The sequence below is a fragment of the Heliangelus exortis genome, chromosome 1 (assembly GCF_036169615.1).
Source record: "Heliangelus exortis chromosome 1, bHelExo1.hap1, whole genome shotgun sequence".
Lineage (NCBI taxonomy): Eukaryota > Metazoa > Chordata > Aves > Apodiformes > Trochilidae > Heliangelus > Heliangelus exortis.
The window spans coordinates 77476416-77491868 of NC_092422.1; the positions used below are offsets into that span (position 1 = coordinate 77476416).

Sequence of the window (15453 nt, forward strand, 5' to 3'; positions counted from 1 at the left end):
AGATACTAGATAATCTCCCTTTTATTGCAATGTAATGCACAGTTGAAATACATGATAAAGTTTATCTCTGCAAAGTGTGAAAGTGCATTTGAAAGAATTTTAAAACTGCTAACATAACAAAAAAACCAGTAATTTTATTTATATTCCTCTGGCTATTTCAGTGAGAAACAGATGGCTTTAAAGCACAGCTTTCACATGCAGCATCCTAGCAACTTAAATGGCAAGAATTTTGCATCCTGACCCTGTAACTGGGGCCACATCATGTTCTCTTCAAGGCTCCCTATGCTGCTTTATTCAGCAGGATTCCTCTCCTGAAATCTGTCTGCAGATTTTTACGTTAGTGAATTAAAACGTACAGTAGCTTACATACAGAGATATTTTACATGAACCATAGACCTTTAATTCCTTCTTTAGAGTAGCAGATGAAACCTTGCATATGCCCAAGGTAATGTTATGGAGCTGCAGAGAATATATTTTTTTCTAAACGGTGGTGGAAGTCTCTCCGAGTAGGAAAACACTATTATAAATAGCAAGGTTTTTGGTTTTTTGTTTTTTGGGTTATTTTGTTTGTTTTTTAAATAAAAACATACTATTAACAACCATAGCTTGGACTTAACAGAGACTTGGTTAAAATACTGTTGAAAGAAAAGGGAGACTTCACCAGGATGTGGGAGTTGTACTGAAGTTGGTTATATCAATGTTTCATTTTGTTTGAAGTGTAATAGCAGTATGCTGAGTGCATTAGACTGAAAGTAAGAATTCCATCATGCCTGGGCATCTTCTTTGGAAGCTGAAAAATATACCATAAAGATGCATGTTGTCATCTCTCTGTTTCTTCATTTACTGTTACTGCATATGACTGCAGAAGTTCATCCTGGACGTAAAACAGGACAGGTGGGTTCATAGTAGCTAAGGAAGAGTGGTGAAGTTTTAACCACGTCTGTAATCCAGGATTGTTGGTGAGCATTAGTTTTGACTCAAGTGGCATGCTCATGTGGGAGTATCAGCTCTTAAAATAAGGGATATTAAGCAAAGTGGCTTTCAGTGTAATAGGAAAATAATAGCTTGAAACAAGCACCATGAGTTTCATGAGTTTACCTTGCCTAAGCACAAGTAACAATTATGTGTTTGTGTTCTGTTGCACTATACCAATGATAAGGAAAATCTGCATTCTCTTTATTCACATTGCTCTTTTTTTTTTTTTTTAATGTATTGGCAGGATATAGATTAACCCTTTTATGGTTGTATTACCTTATAATTTCAGAATTCTAGATGTTTTTTCAGTAATTACACATCTGAGTTAGATATTTTTCTTCTTAACACTGATCTTGTACAAGTTACAAAAGAAGGAAAATATCTGTAACTGTGATCCTTTAAACATTAGAAAAAAACACTTTTTTTTTACAAGTGGAGAGAGACAAAAAGGTAGAAAAGCTGTCAGGTTTATAGAAACAGTAACTTTTTAAGTATACATGCAAAGATTTTCAAGGGATGTATGGTTCTGTGTATTGCCACTCTAGGTGCCAAACTTGAAAGTGCAGGGACTGAATATCTTAAAACATTTCAAGCTAGGTACCCAAAATCAGGTATTACTTAGATTGAAGACATTGTCTTGAGTTTTACATGTACACGTTTTAATGTATGAATTACTTTTTTCAAAAAGGCAAAGTATTCAGGAAGTTCTATCCTGTGTTCCTAAATAAAGGCTTGTTGCTTTCCATGTTAGTCAGGTTCTTAATTCTAGAATATTTCAAAATACTGTAACTCAATTAGGAAAATTTTACGTTGGGCTAATACTCAAGTAATGGCTAGACTGCATTTCTCTTGTTAATTTACCATATTTGTTTCTGAAATAATAATGAAAGAAATATTGGTTTAAAAAAAAAAAAAGTCCTTGTGATTTTAATTTTGTTTTTATAGCAGTGCGAAGACTATAAGATTTTCCTGAACTGGTTTGTGCTTGCATAGGAGTAGAAGTATCATGACTACATGTGGTTAGTTTACTTTAAATAGCAATAGAGTATAGAATGCTGGGTTTGAATTTAACTGTTGATGCAGAAGCCAGGGCTTTTTTTAACCTTCTAGTCTCTTAAAGGTCTATGCACCAGAGCTATTTTAAAAACACTTTGAGATTTAATTGTACATTGACAGTGGAGTAACAGTACTTTATTAATTCTAAAGCCTGAAATGATGCATATCCATCTTAATGCATTATAGTAATTATTTTAGTTGACATGATTTTTATGCAGTAACTTATTTTGACAGTTCTAGAGTTAATGTCCTTTAATATATATATACACACTCCTATTATGTTATTTTACTAGTCTTATTTAAAAAGGGAACATTAAATACTGAATACTGTACCTCAATTTTATTGTAATGATTTTACTGGTTACCAGGTGGGGTGGCAGTTGAAAAATTTGGTGAATGCACTGCGAGAGGATCCGAGTGGTGTTATCTTAACTTTGAAAAAGCGACCTCAGAGCATGCTTACCTCAGCACCAGCTTTACTGAAAAATATGAGATGGAAGCCCCTTGCTCTGCAGGTAATGAAGCTTAATCATAAGTCATACACCATCATTTTAACTATAGATTATCTCAATTATGCTTTCTTGTGCTTCATCTCAGCAGCATATGGATTTACTCTTGCATACTTTGAAAAATTGTTTCTGAAATTATTTCTCTGCAGTTTGCTCTCATAGGCTCAACTGAAATTAAACATGTTGTTAGAACTTTTTAAAGCTAAGGAGTAATTGTCCCACTGTTCTACAATGCAGAAAAGTAGCCCCAGATAATTTTTCTCACTAAGGCAATACAAGCATGCTATAGAAACTGGTAAATTTCAGTTTGCCTTCTTTTTAAGCTCTCAGTGCAGTATAACATCAAAGAAAGAGGGGAGGAAAGTATCTTGAGTTCTGTTTGATCAATCATGGACTTACAGAAAAAATTATAAGGTGATTTTATTCAATAAACCACTCGACTATCAGAATTTCCTCCTGTAAATAAAGTCATATTCATATCCATACCAGAGTTGTCCTTGAGATTGATCCCTTGCATATAACAAGGTGTAGCACAGGATGTCTGCTGGGCCTTTAATTTGACTAAGTCTGCAATGTGCTAAAAAAACCAAAGAATGGTTTCATTAAAGCTTTAATGTTTCACTCTGGGATAAAATGTCACTGTGATGGATTACTCTAGGAAATAAAAGTTGTGTCCAGAGTGATGATAGCCTGTAACCAACAGATGGAACTGACAAATAATCCCTTTTTCCATTCAGTTCAGAAAGCTCAAAGTTTAGAAATTTAGTTTATTTGCCTAAAAGGACATTTATTTTTATCACTACAATAAAAAGTCTAATTTTAAATTAAGTAAGTTTGAGAGAGAGACTTCTGCAAAGTTTGGGTAAAAGAAAAATGAGATATGGAAATGCCACTTCCAGTAGCTGGTAGTCTTTGCCATTTAAATTATTAAGAGATTCACAAAAAGAACTAATGCTATGAAGAACTTCTTTCAAATATGTACATATATATATATATATATATATAAAAAATTATCTTATAATGGTTAAATGCATCGTTGTCGTTGAAACTGAAAAAGATTTTAAATGATGAGATGTCTTGGTCTTTCAGATACAAAGTACTGACTAGGCATGTGACAAAAAGCTTTCAACCAAAAATACCTTATTAGTGTCTGAACATAAAATTGCAAATCTATGTGCATGATATGAGTGTATGAATGTCCATACTTGAAGGTTGAACTTTTATCATAGCCTTAGTGAGAATATAAATACAAATGAAAAATACACATCACTGCTTTTAAATGGAGTCACATGCTTTCAGTCTAAAACCTCTTGAGTTTGGTATTTCTTTGGGTGAATTGTGTTATTCCCCTAGATATTTCTTTTTGTTTCACTTTATCATTTGCCACTAGAATAATTACACTGAAGACCCCAGAATAGAAGTTTCTGACATGGGCCATTGACCCAGACAATAGCAAACAAGCAGTTAAATCAAAATGGGCTACTCCAAAAGGGTGGCGAGAAATTCAATAGAAAACTATTTCCACCATTTAAACTAAGTCCAGTAGGAAAATGAGGATCCTTGTGGTCCTTTTACAGCCAATGTGGTCATGAGCTGAAGTTGTGGCCCTGTTTGAAACTCCCCACCCATTTCTAGATGCAAAAATCCAGTGATCTTTTAGAATGTTTTATTTGGCTCTGATTTACATGTCAGCATGCTTAGTTCAATGCAGGGGTGTAATTCAAGTGATATGGTTTTGGGTATCTGTTCTGTACAAACCTGAAAATCAATCAAGTTTCTGATTTTTACTCCCTTTAGCCAGGGCTCATACATAACATTTACTGGTTTGTTCATCTTGGCCTGTTTTAGTCTGATCTGCTTTAGGATGAGCTGAATTGGCACAAGCCTCTTTATCTCCATTTCATGATAAGGAGAGTCTGGACAGCTAGCTCAAATGTAGATTTTCTGTATTATATGAGTCTGACCCTACATAGAGGTTTTCTGTAATCTTACAGGGCTGGAGAGACCAGGGGGGTAATGAGAGCACTGGTTTTGGTGTGGGTTTTTTTGCTGATAACATAGCAAATATGAGTGTTTTAAAGGCTTATATGACTGCTAATAGAGATACTGTTAAACATCAGAGATACAGTTCTGGTGTCATGATGATATTGTTCTTATTTTATCAAACATGACATCAGGAAAAGGCCAGAACCTCACTGAACACTTATGTGTGAAGTGTATATATGTGTGTCTGCTGTAATTTGTGATTTTAATGTGAGAAACAACAGTTTTAAGGAGACTGAGTGAAAAAAGCTCCAGGGTGAAGCAGAGACAAATTTCAGAAGCTACATATTGTAGAAATTTCTGTTAATAATTTATGCAGATCAGAAGTAAGCAGATATTAAAGTCAGCTGATCTTAAACTTTAAATGTAGCTTAAGTGTGAAATAGGAACTGTACATTTCATTAATAACAAGCAGCAAAAGCAGTCAGAATGCAGCGTAACTTTATTTTAAAAATGAAGAAACTACATTTACTTAACAGAATTTACTTTTAAAATTTCTGAAGAAGTCTTCAGAAAAACTATGTCTTTGGTAATTGCCATTTGCCCCATGGCTGCTGCTTTGAAATTTCTCATGTTCCTGATTCATGTTATGATGCCTTTCTTTAGTAGGAGTTTGGAAGGTTGTGTGAGAGGAGAGATGGAAAATGATAGCAAATAGGAAATAAAAACATAAGGAAAAGCAGTTCTTCCATCAACTTTGAAAGCAGGAGAAATTGTGATAACTTCTTTTCCTACATCAGGATGCCATAAAATAATTGAGAATGTTGTAACTGTGTTGTCATCACAGAGCTAATTTAATTGAACTATATGTATTATTCAACAGATGTGAGCAATAAAGAAATTATGACTCAGTAATAATTCTGTTAAAATACAAAATAAGAGCAAATTATTCAAAAGTATCTCGAATAAAGTATGGCAATGAAATTCTGATGAGCTGGGAATTAGGATCTGCAAGCTGGCTGCTGTGGTTTGTTTGTTTTCTTTCTTTTTTCTGCAAATGGAGTGAACAGAGTAAAAATGTGGTGTCACAATGACTGAGGTGGGAATGTGGAAGGTTGCCCAAATGTAAGGAGGCTGAAACAAAAGCTGAGCTTTTGCATACACCTTACCAATTAATATGGTTAGTATCTGCTGCAGCAAATGTAGGAAGGAAATATTTCAGTGGGATAATTGAGACACATTCACACTGAGATTTAAATTAGGATATTTTTATTGTTAACCTTCAAAATTTAATTTCAGCTGTAAGTGAATAGTGTTCAGGCATTATTGGTAAATTGCATTCTGCTTGTTTAGTCAATAATTGCATTTAAGAATATGAAGACTGCCATTTGCACCTACATGAAAAACTAGAATTAATGGAGAGATACTAAGTATTCCAGTTAAGTTGGGAAATGCTAGTCAGGTCTTCCAATTAAGGCAGTATGCAGGTACTACCACTATATTAGTTTGGTGTGTGTGACAAGGCATCTTGGTAACTGAATTATACCTTCTGGTAATGAAATTTTTAAGAGCTTGCTGTCCACTGTTAGTGATCTGGATTAGCCAAATGCCAGCCAAACATTTGTGGTCTTTGAGTATAGAAAACACATTTAGTCCATTTGGATATTAACTGGTTATTAATTGGCATGAATACTTCTTAGAATGTTGAGTGGTTTGTTTAGAACAGCTCTGCCTTCACAGCACAGTCTTGCCAGGAATTACAAGTTAAATGCACTTTACATAAATACTGATCTATTCTTGGAGGCGTTTTTTTCCTTTTGGTATATTCTTCATTCTTTTCACAAAAGATTCAAGAAAGAAGAAGAGGAATTATGCATCCCATATAGCAGTCTTGAAACTGATATTAAATGGCTTGATATACAGTAAAATAATGCAATTTTCCTATGGCTGTACTATGCACCATTACATAATGAGTTTGTATTTACAAGCGCATTAATTCCAACGCTAAGGTCAATCAGTACAGAAAGATAAGCATCCTTTTTTTCTTCATGTGACCTGATTAAAGGAAGTGCTGGTGGCTTTTCTTGTTTCTTTTCCATTATTTGATGATTGTCTGTTTCAGTATCTATTAGTATACAACTTCTTGCAGATAATCAGAGTTCTCCCTTGATGACTTCTGGAATCATGTCAGAATTTGTGAAGTCATGGGATTTTTCAGCCTGTGTTTTTCATTACTGCTTTTATAGGATTCGAATTAGGCAGCTGTGGCCTTGGGGAATTTTGTGGTTGCCTTTGCAATTGAAGGTATTAATTAACATGGTATTGTAACATAAATATTAAGATGTTATGCCTGCAAGACAAATCTTACTAAATTTGCCTTTCAGCTACTTTTTCTGATACTCTGATCCATGTTGTGAAAGCCAATAATGATATTTCAGATTGCAATGTTTGTACTTCTGACTGCTACTGAAATTGGTGAACAAACCAAATAAGTTTAACCTTTAATTTTTTTGTTTTTCTTACTTGACATTGAGGTCAATTAATTATCTTTGAACTCTCTAATTTTTGTCTGCTTGAAAAACTAAGTTAAATAAACATACTCTACTCTAGACTGTCTGTCTTATTTCTCCTTTCCTCTTGGTGTTATTTTGGGGAGGTCTCAAAGGCAGGCTTCCTGAAGTGCTATTTGAACAAGGGTGGAAGGTTTAATAGAGAAGATTCTTGGAGTGTATGAAATCTTATGTAAGCTGCTATCATCATACCAGCAAGAAGCTGGCTGCAGAGTCCTCCTTTAACTTCTGGAGAATGCTTTATTAGGCAGAAGAAACTGGACTTTTGACTGCAGTGTGGAAGACTTAACCCAGTTTCTTTATAATACAGGAAAGGAGTGGTAAAGCACCATACTGCCATGCTTCAGCAAATTTGGACTACATCTTGCCAATATCACTGAAAAGGCTTTTAATTATGTCAGTGAGGTTGGGGGCAGACCCAGCTGCCAGCCACATCTTGTGTATTGCCTTGGAAAAAAACCTTCTGACCTGTTTTAAATATACTGACATATTCTTCACCAAGCTTATTGAAATGTCAACTTTTGTATATTTAAAATATTTTACCCGATGGTTTTGTATGCAATTAAACCTTACCATTATAAAATCACCAACAGTTCAATATCTGTAGTTATTTTTAACAGACTTTCTTTTGGATTAGATATGCATCATCCCTCCTCTATGGCATATTCAGCTTTTTAGCCTCCTAAGAAGCAGCAGCAACTCTAACAGCAGAATCCTTGATTTGAAAGAAAATGCTACTCTTGTTATTTTTCTTTAGTTTCTCTTACCTGATTATATTGCCTCCTTCATTCATCTAGAGACAATTTCATATATTGTTTTCATCCTTCATGATTAGAAATAATGACTTACATTTTTTAATCATTGAATGTGAATAAAATACTGACTTGTTTAGTCTTCATTTGCTTAGTTTTCTTTTAACTGTATGGGGATGGGACATTCTTTGCAAAACTGTTAAACTGGATTCTGACTGAGCTTTCCTACAGGATATGAATTAGTTAAACTATGTCATTACTTCACATCATAATTTGTCTTATAAAAAGTTTATTTTATTGGAAACATTCTGCTCAATAAATTGTCGTAACCTTGGTCCAACATGAAAAATATATTAGCAGTAAAATCTGTTTACTGATGCAAATACTGTGTAATGATACTACTGCTTGAAGTTTTGTATCGGTTTTGCTAATATTTTTTAAAATTGTATATTTTTTTCTGGAGCAATATTTCTCAAACTATATATTGCAGCTTCTAAGGGAGTTCATGAAAGGTTCACAAAAACATTTAAAAGAATTTTAGATTGAATATATTAAATATCAATTACATTTATTGTTTAGAGAGGAAAAAAGCAGAAATGCTGACTTCCTTGGGGTACCCTCTCAGTTCCTTCAGGATTGGGGAATGGAAAAGCAGCAGTTAAGTTCTGGTAGCAAGAGGGATGTAGGGATTGCAGGGCACAGCTAATTGGGAATGGAGCAGCTTCTGGAGGAGAGGGGAGTTACAGGTCTGTGTGTAGTCAGTCAGTACTTACAGAGGCTTCTTATTTTCCTGAGTTAGAGAAAAAGAACTGCAGTAAGTAAAGAGAGTTGGTTGTCTGTTCCCTGAACAACTGACAGTTTGGGAAATGATCCATAAAGACTGATAATCCTGAAGGAGGATGGTGCATCCAAAATGTTTGAGAAATAGTGCTCCAAAATGTATTAAAATACAGAGTTTGTGCCTGTCATCATGTCCTAACCCATGCCATGGGTTAAGATTGATGCAGGGTCTTAGGTGGGACATTTTTGAGGGTATTCCAGTTTCAATATGCAACTTCTAAACTTTGTCAGACTATTCCCCTGGGTCAAGTATTTTACCTCTTTGGACCTGAAAACTTTTTTGTTTTATTGCTGTTTCAGCAATCTCACTTGCCTTGGTCAACCTGCCAAAAGCGACTGCATCAGGAAAAATCTGTAGTCCTTGGAAGAGAATTAATTCAGTGATAGCCCTGATCTCCAAGGCATCCAATTCAGAAATACTTGAATGGAGTTCCCTGTGTTTTTCTGTTCAGTGTGGCTTCCTATGATCACTGAATGGCTGCCATTGAGCTGGAGAACTACATGAGCTGATTTATTCACAGGTGCACAGATTGACTCCAACTGAGAGGTTGAGGTCTCTCTAAATTTAAATGCAAAATGCCACTTAGATGTACCATACTTATAGGCTGCATTCTAAAGGCTCTCTGTTCAACCAGGAGGGCAAGATTTTTTATTCTTTATAAAATGAAAGCTGAACTACAGCACAAGTTGGTAGTTACAGCAATGCTCTCAGTGTGCTGAGCTACTGTCAGGAGAGATCACTTGAATGCTTTTGCCATACAGCAGTCCTTAGTGAGTGAAGTGCTGGTAAATATTTAGATTTGGGTTTTTGTTTTGTTTTGTTTTTAAAAAAAAAAAGTTATCTATTTGGATTTTCTCCTTATCCAGTTGCACAACTTTTCTGATTTTGTGGAAATATACAGAAGGGTTGACTTTGGCAATATGACCCAAATATAGAAAAAATATGAGACATGCCAGTATGTTCTGACAGAATCCCACAGGATTGTACTTACACCTATACTAGGTTGTAGTAGTTTCTATCTTCTTGGGAGCTCTGGGTGCTCTGGCAAGGTGTACAGACAATGACATGCTTTGAGATACCAAGGTCATTCAGACTCTCATTAGTCATTTTGAAACTATCTCTGACAAGGGAACAGTTTGAGGAAGACATTTTACCTTCAGATAGCTGACTAGCTTGTGGTTTTCTATTGTAGCCTGAACCATGTTTCTTCCTATTGCCCTCACTGTTTTAGCTGTCTTGCCAAGCCAAAAGATGAACCAAAATAAACATATGTCAAAGATGGATAAAACCTATAGTGATTTTCTGCATCTTCCAGCAATCGGGTCTGGAGGACAAGCCCACTTGTGAGTCTGGTCTGTGTATTAACAGGGAACACTGAAGTTTAATAATAGGATCCTCAGACTTCAGCAAAATTTTTTCGGGGTGTTTTTTTCTTGTTTTGGTTTGTTTTTTCTTCAGAAATTAAGCTCAAATCATCACGATTCAAATAGTTAAGCCCTGGTCTTTTAGGCTGTAACACAAGGAAAATTCTATACTTCTAACCCTACAGCAGCCAGTCAGAATTGCCAGAGGTTCATCAGCCTGTTGTAAGTCCAGATCACTATTATGTTTAGAATGATTTTACTTATGTGACATAAACAATAAACTCCTATTAATTGCCACCAGTCTAGTCTCCAGGGCCCCCTTTCCTTCTGCCTACCTCTTCATGCAGGTGGAGTATAGGGCTGTCGTCTTCCTTTAAAGAGAAGAGCAAATCCTTCTACCCAGCTTGTCTTCCTCTCAGTACTCTTACCAGTATGAGCAATGAACAACAGCCTGGGCTTAATAAGTCTAAACAAGGCCTAGGTCACAAAGTTATTTTGACTTACAGTGCATATTAACTCTACAAGCTACTCAGCAAGCTTCTTGTCATGGAAATGCAAAGTATCAGAAGGGAAGTAACAAGTATTGTATTAGTAAGTGGGTCAAAAACATCTGTGGCTACTTTAAAAGATAAGATTTTTGGTTTTTCAAGTGAGGTGTGTTTTATTTCTTTTTCAGTTTTTTGGTTTTTGGGGTTTTCTTGGCTTTTTACCCAATTTTTCCACCAACATTATTCTTAATTTTGCGGACTTCTGTCTTCTTGTTTTTACTGGTTGTAAAGTCTTTTACCTGTCTGGTTTTGTGTGTGTGTCTCCCTCTCTTCCTGTAAATACGGTCAGTCTTTCATTGGCCTGGCTACAAAATGCTCACCTTAACCCTAATGTGCAAGGAATTTAGTAGTATTGCTGTTTACAGGAGATGATTTTCTAACATTCAAAAAGCAAAATCTTGTGACAGTTTATTGCTATAAAGGACTTGTGAAGTTTTAACAAGAAAATTTTAGACATACATTTTATTATGTTTGAGATTAATAACATCTAACACAGCTCTGTGCCTAAAACAAGGAAGTAACTGGCTAAAGGAAGAGGTAGATGCATTCCTAGGTACAATGCATTATTCTTACATTTAGATTGAAAAAAAGGAACTCACAGAACGTTAGGGGTTGGAAGACACATGGAGATCACCTAATCCAACCCTCCTGCCAGAGTAGGTTCACCTAGAGCAGGTTGCACAAGATGGTGAACAGGTAGGTTTTGAATATTTCCAGAGACAGAGACTTTGCCACCTCCCTGGGCAGCCTGTTCCAGTGCTCTGTTACTCTTAAAGTAAAGAAATTTTTCCTTATGTTTGGGTTGAACCTCCTGTGTTCCAATTTGAGGCCAGCTCAGTGATGGGTTTTATCCTTGGTAAGCAAAATGACTCATTGTTAGCTTATGAAAGGCCAAGGTTTTGAAAAAGTTCCTGCTGTTCAACTCTTGGGATTTTCTGCAGTGTGGGCATAATGCTACAGTGTCAAGATTAATATGTAGAAAAATGAAAACTGATTATTCTGCACAGGAATGTCCTGTTGGTCTGCCATAAAGTATTCTTAATAGTGCTGGCAGAATGATGTTTCTACACAACTGTTCAGTCAGAATTTGGAGGTTCTCTGCCATCAATACAATGTGAAATGTTTGTGTCCTCCAGTAGTTATTTAGGTCAGAAGTGATAGGTATTATGAACTCTCTTTAATCCCAATATTTCTTCAAGGACTGACTTCCAAAAAGGTGGAAGGGAAAAATCTCTTTCAAAATTAAGCATTTGTTTAATATTAGATTAATTTTAGGTTATATGAAGATATTGTTGTAATTATTGTTTTGCCATTTTTCTTTTTATTCTGCTTGAATTTACCTATAATGAGTCAAGTAGCCTAAAGCTTTTGTTATTAGGTAGACATGTTATTAACTAGACTAAAGCAATCAACATTTTCTTCTCATTTTATTTTTCTGAAGATGTAGATTGTTAGAAAATCTTACAATAATTTCCAGCTACAGTAATTTAATAAAGTCTTCCTTTTTTCCAGTCAGTTTAAAAGCATACAGCACATTAGAACTGTTAACTGTTTCTTTAACTTTCTGAACTATAACATGTTTATAGCATTTTCAATTAAAAATTTATGATATATAAGGATAATCTTGATTATTTTTCTCTCTCTTTTGAACCAGCCTCTTATTCCTAGAAGTCCTACAAGCAGTGTTGCTACTCCATCAAGCACTATCAGCACACCAACAAAAAGAGACAGCTCTGCCCTTCAGGATCTCTACATACCCCCTCCTCCAACAGAACCTTATGTTCCAAGGTAAAAAAGATCACTTCAGGTGCTATCAAATGTAAAAAATGTTTGTAAATATCTGGACATTCTGTTCATAGCCATTTATCATCCTGTCTGGCAGGATTAGGCTGATAATACTTTATTTTGCAGATGAACTGGTTACTAAAGGTAGATAGGCTCAGTCAGACCAACAATGATCTGCATCAGAGTCTTCTCTGCAAAATAAGCAGCCTTTAGATAAGAAAGTTCAATACCCTGTTTTCTCAAATATCAGGTCATCTGATAACATCTGCTAACTGTCTGTAACAGTCTTATCCTATTTCAGAAGAGAAGTTTTCTGAAACCCTGAATCTATAACTAGGAAAAGAGTTTCTATCTGTCCCCTTCCCTAATAACTATGACACAGCAAGGGAAGCTGAGCTGAAAGCGAGAAAGTTTAAACTTCAACAAAAGTGGTGGTTTGTTCTGCCATAGTGTTTTCTTTTTTAGGTATATTTGGTTTGGTAGTGTTTGAGCAATTTTCAGGATTGTAGTTTAGTGTGGTCACTCTGCAGCCCCCTGTAAATATATTTGCTACTCTGACCTCCCACCTGGAACAGTCATTTTTGTCTCTCCCAGGTCTCTGGGCTTGCTTGGACAAAGTAGGGGTCCTCCTTGCAGAGTCATCACTCTACCCTCACAGGACCATAATTCCATAATGTATACAGATATTGCTTTTCAAAAATTCTGATGTAATTATGGCCTATAAATAGTCCTGAACTAGCTACCCAGAGGTCTAGGACTATATTTAAGAGGGAACAGTATTTTTAAAACTTCTATATGCTTAGACACAGGCTATCAAAAGTCCAGTCAATGTATTTTTAAATTGCTTCTTGCTTTTCTTTTAGTTAACTTTCTTGGAAATATTGTAAGGGCAACATGTCCTCTCTTGTACCTGAATTTCTTGTAGCTGATTTTTTTAGACTTTCTAACCAATAATTCTTCTAGCCAATTAATAAGATGTATGACCTGATACTGACAAAGACTTTCCTGGGGGTTATCCAAGAGTGAGTTATATGGCAAACTGAATTGCCTAGTGGGGGGAAGTTGTAATTCTACGATAAATTCTTACTCTTCAGAGATGCGAAAAAACCTTCTAGGGCAAAAGAATGACTTTCTACTTCATGATTTAGATGATATCACAAGCATTTTTTGAAGCTGTAAGCTGAGTCCCATGTTCCTTCTTCATCCCCGACTCATCTGTTACCTGGCTTGTTTTTATTTCTTGAAGAAAAAAGAAAAAAAAACAAAACCATTTTGTTTCAAATGCAACACAATTGGACTTACTTAAAATTACTGTAGTATTTCTGAGTTACAAAGGAACAAATGGAATACATAGTCTAGTTCACTATTTTTTTTTATTCTAATTAAATAAAAATGTCAGTCATGACACTTAAATTGTGCATAGGGTTTGAATGTTTCTTTCACTTGTCTGATAATGATGTTTTGTTATGTGTATGTACATATTTTAAGGACATGGTTTTCAGAAAATCCACAGGAAAACAATCAATCCTTTAACACATTATTGTAAAAAAAACTGCAAGAAAAAGTACGCCAAGCAAAATGTAGCCTTAGATTTCTTACTGAATACAGTACTTATATGGTAAATACCAGTTGCTCCTGAAAGTGGAACTGTGCGGTCTTAAAAGTAGTGCCTTTGCACTGCTACTGATCACATTTACCACCATAAAAATGCTTCCATTTGATAAGAAATGCATCCTCCTTTTTGAAGTATTTTTCATTAATAACCACTGCTTAGCAGTTATTGAGTTCTTCTTCAGAAATCTGGATCTTCAAATTGCATTTTGGTCAGTAATTCTTAACATTTCTTAAATCATGATGATAATGAAGTAGTTTGGAGCAATTGTGATTGAATGCTCTAATACATATTAGTATAAGCTGTAATTTTACAGAGAGGTTAAGCTATGAAAATTTTTTATCAGTTTAATACTAATGGACTATACTTCATTTCACAAACTTGTCACATGGTGTGCAACGTTTTTGAATAATCTGTTTTGGTATTTCATGAGGGTTTTTTTTTTCCATGATTAACTATACTGAAGCATATCTTTACTTGAGGTATTATCAAACCGTTCAGCATCTGTTTCTCAGTTGTTGCCATTCCAAGGGGAGAAAAACAAAGAGACCCTGCTTTAGAATAAAAGCCTCAGTATTTTGATGTAAATTGGAAAACTCTGAAGCCATGTCACTTTGATGATGATAATCAGAGATAGTACAGTTGCTGATATAACTGCACATGGGCAGCATGAGATGAACTCAGAGTTTCCCCGTGCCACTTGATTAGAAGTTCTGGTCATAAGTCAGTGTCTGCTCAAGTTTGTTGAATAACCTTGGGGGTGAAGCCCTCATCTTGAGAGGGGTTTGCCTGGTGGCTCTGCACTTCTCTCCTTGCTCACAGTCAAGATCCCTCCAGCTGAGGGTACCCTCCATATCACAAAGGTTTCTTTCTGCCAGTGGTAGCTGCAGTATCAATCAGTCCCTGGCTCTCGGATGTCAGTCTCCATCCTGTTGCCTTTCCAGGACTGGAGATGAGCTCACAGCCCCAGTGGGGCTGCACTGGCCCCTTCTCTAAACCTGAACCATCCCTGCTCTGGCAAAGCAAGTGTGGTGGTCTTTGTCATAGCCAAGACAACATGAGCTTTTTTTTCTCTGACTGTCTGGATCCCATGAGGAGGCTTTGGTTCATCCTCATGTAGAGTCTCAGGCTATCAAGGGAAGTATGGGGCAACACGTTGGCTAGCTTGGGACCCATATGGCAGTCCAGAGGGGAAGAAGTGTTCCAAGGAAGGCATGAGGCTCCAGCTCCTCTCTTGGCTGCCTCACATGTATTTTCCTGCCCAGAAATTACTGTCTGGTTAGGTCTTTTCATCCACCTCCATCCATACTTCTACCAGGAGACTGAGTCCTGCTTCATCTAGTGCAAAAAGAGGGCTCTTACCCCAGGCACAGGTTTGCTCTCTTGTTTGATGCCTTTAAGCAGTTTGTTTTTTCAGAGAAGGCAACTGTGCTGGGGAGGAAAAAAATCATCTTGAAG

General features: G+C 35.9%; 1 protein-coding gene across 6 annotated transcripts in view; it reads left to right on the forward strand.

Annotated features, from left to right (window-relative positions):
- The window catches only part of CNKSR2 (connector enhancer of kinase suppressor of Ras 2), a 215176-nt gene that overhangs the window by 113502 nt on the left and 86221 nt on the right, over positions 1-15453 (forward strand). For 4 of the 6 annotated variants that reach the window (XM_071749698.1, XM_071749687.1, XM_071749678.1 and 1 more), the window contains one exon: positions 12253-12386. In XM_071749698.1, coding sequence (XP_071605799.1) covers positions 12253-12386 — 134 coding nt within the window. Of the gene's footprint in view, positions 1-2399; positions 2547-12252; positions 12387-15453 lie in introns of all 6 variants that reach the window. The other 2 variants (XM_071749682.1, XM_071749663.1) reach the window with 1 other exon arrangement.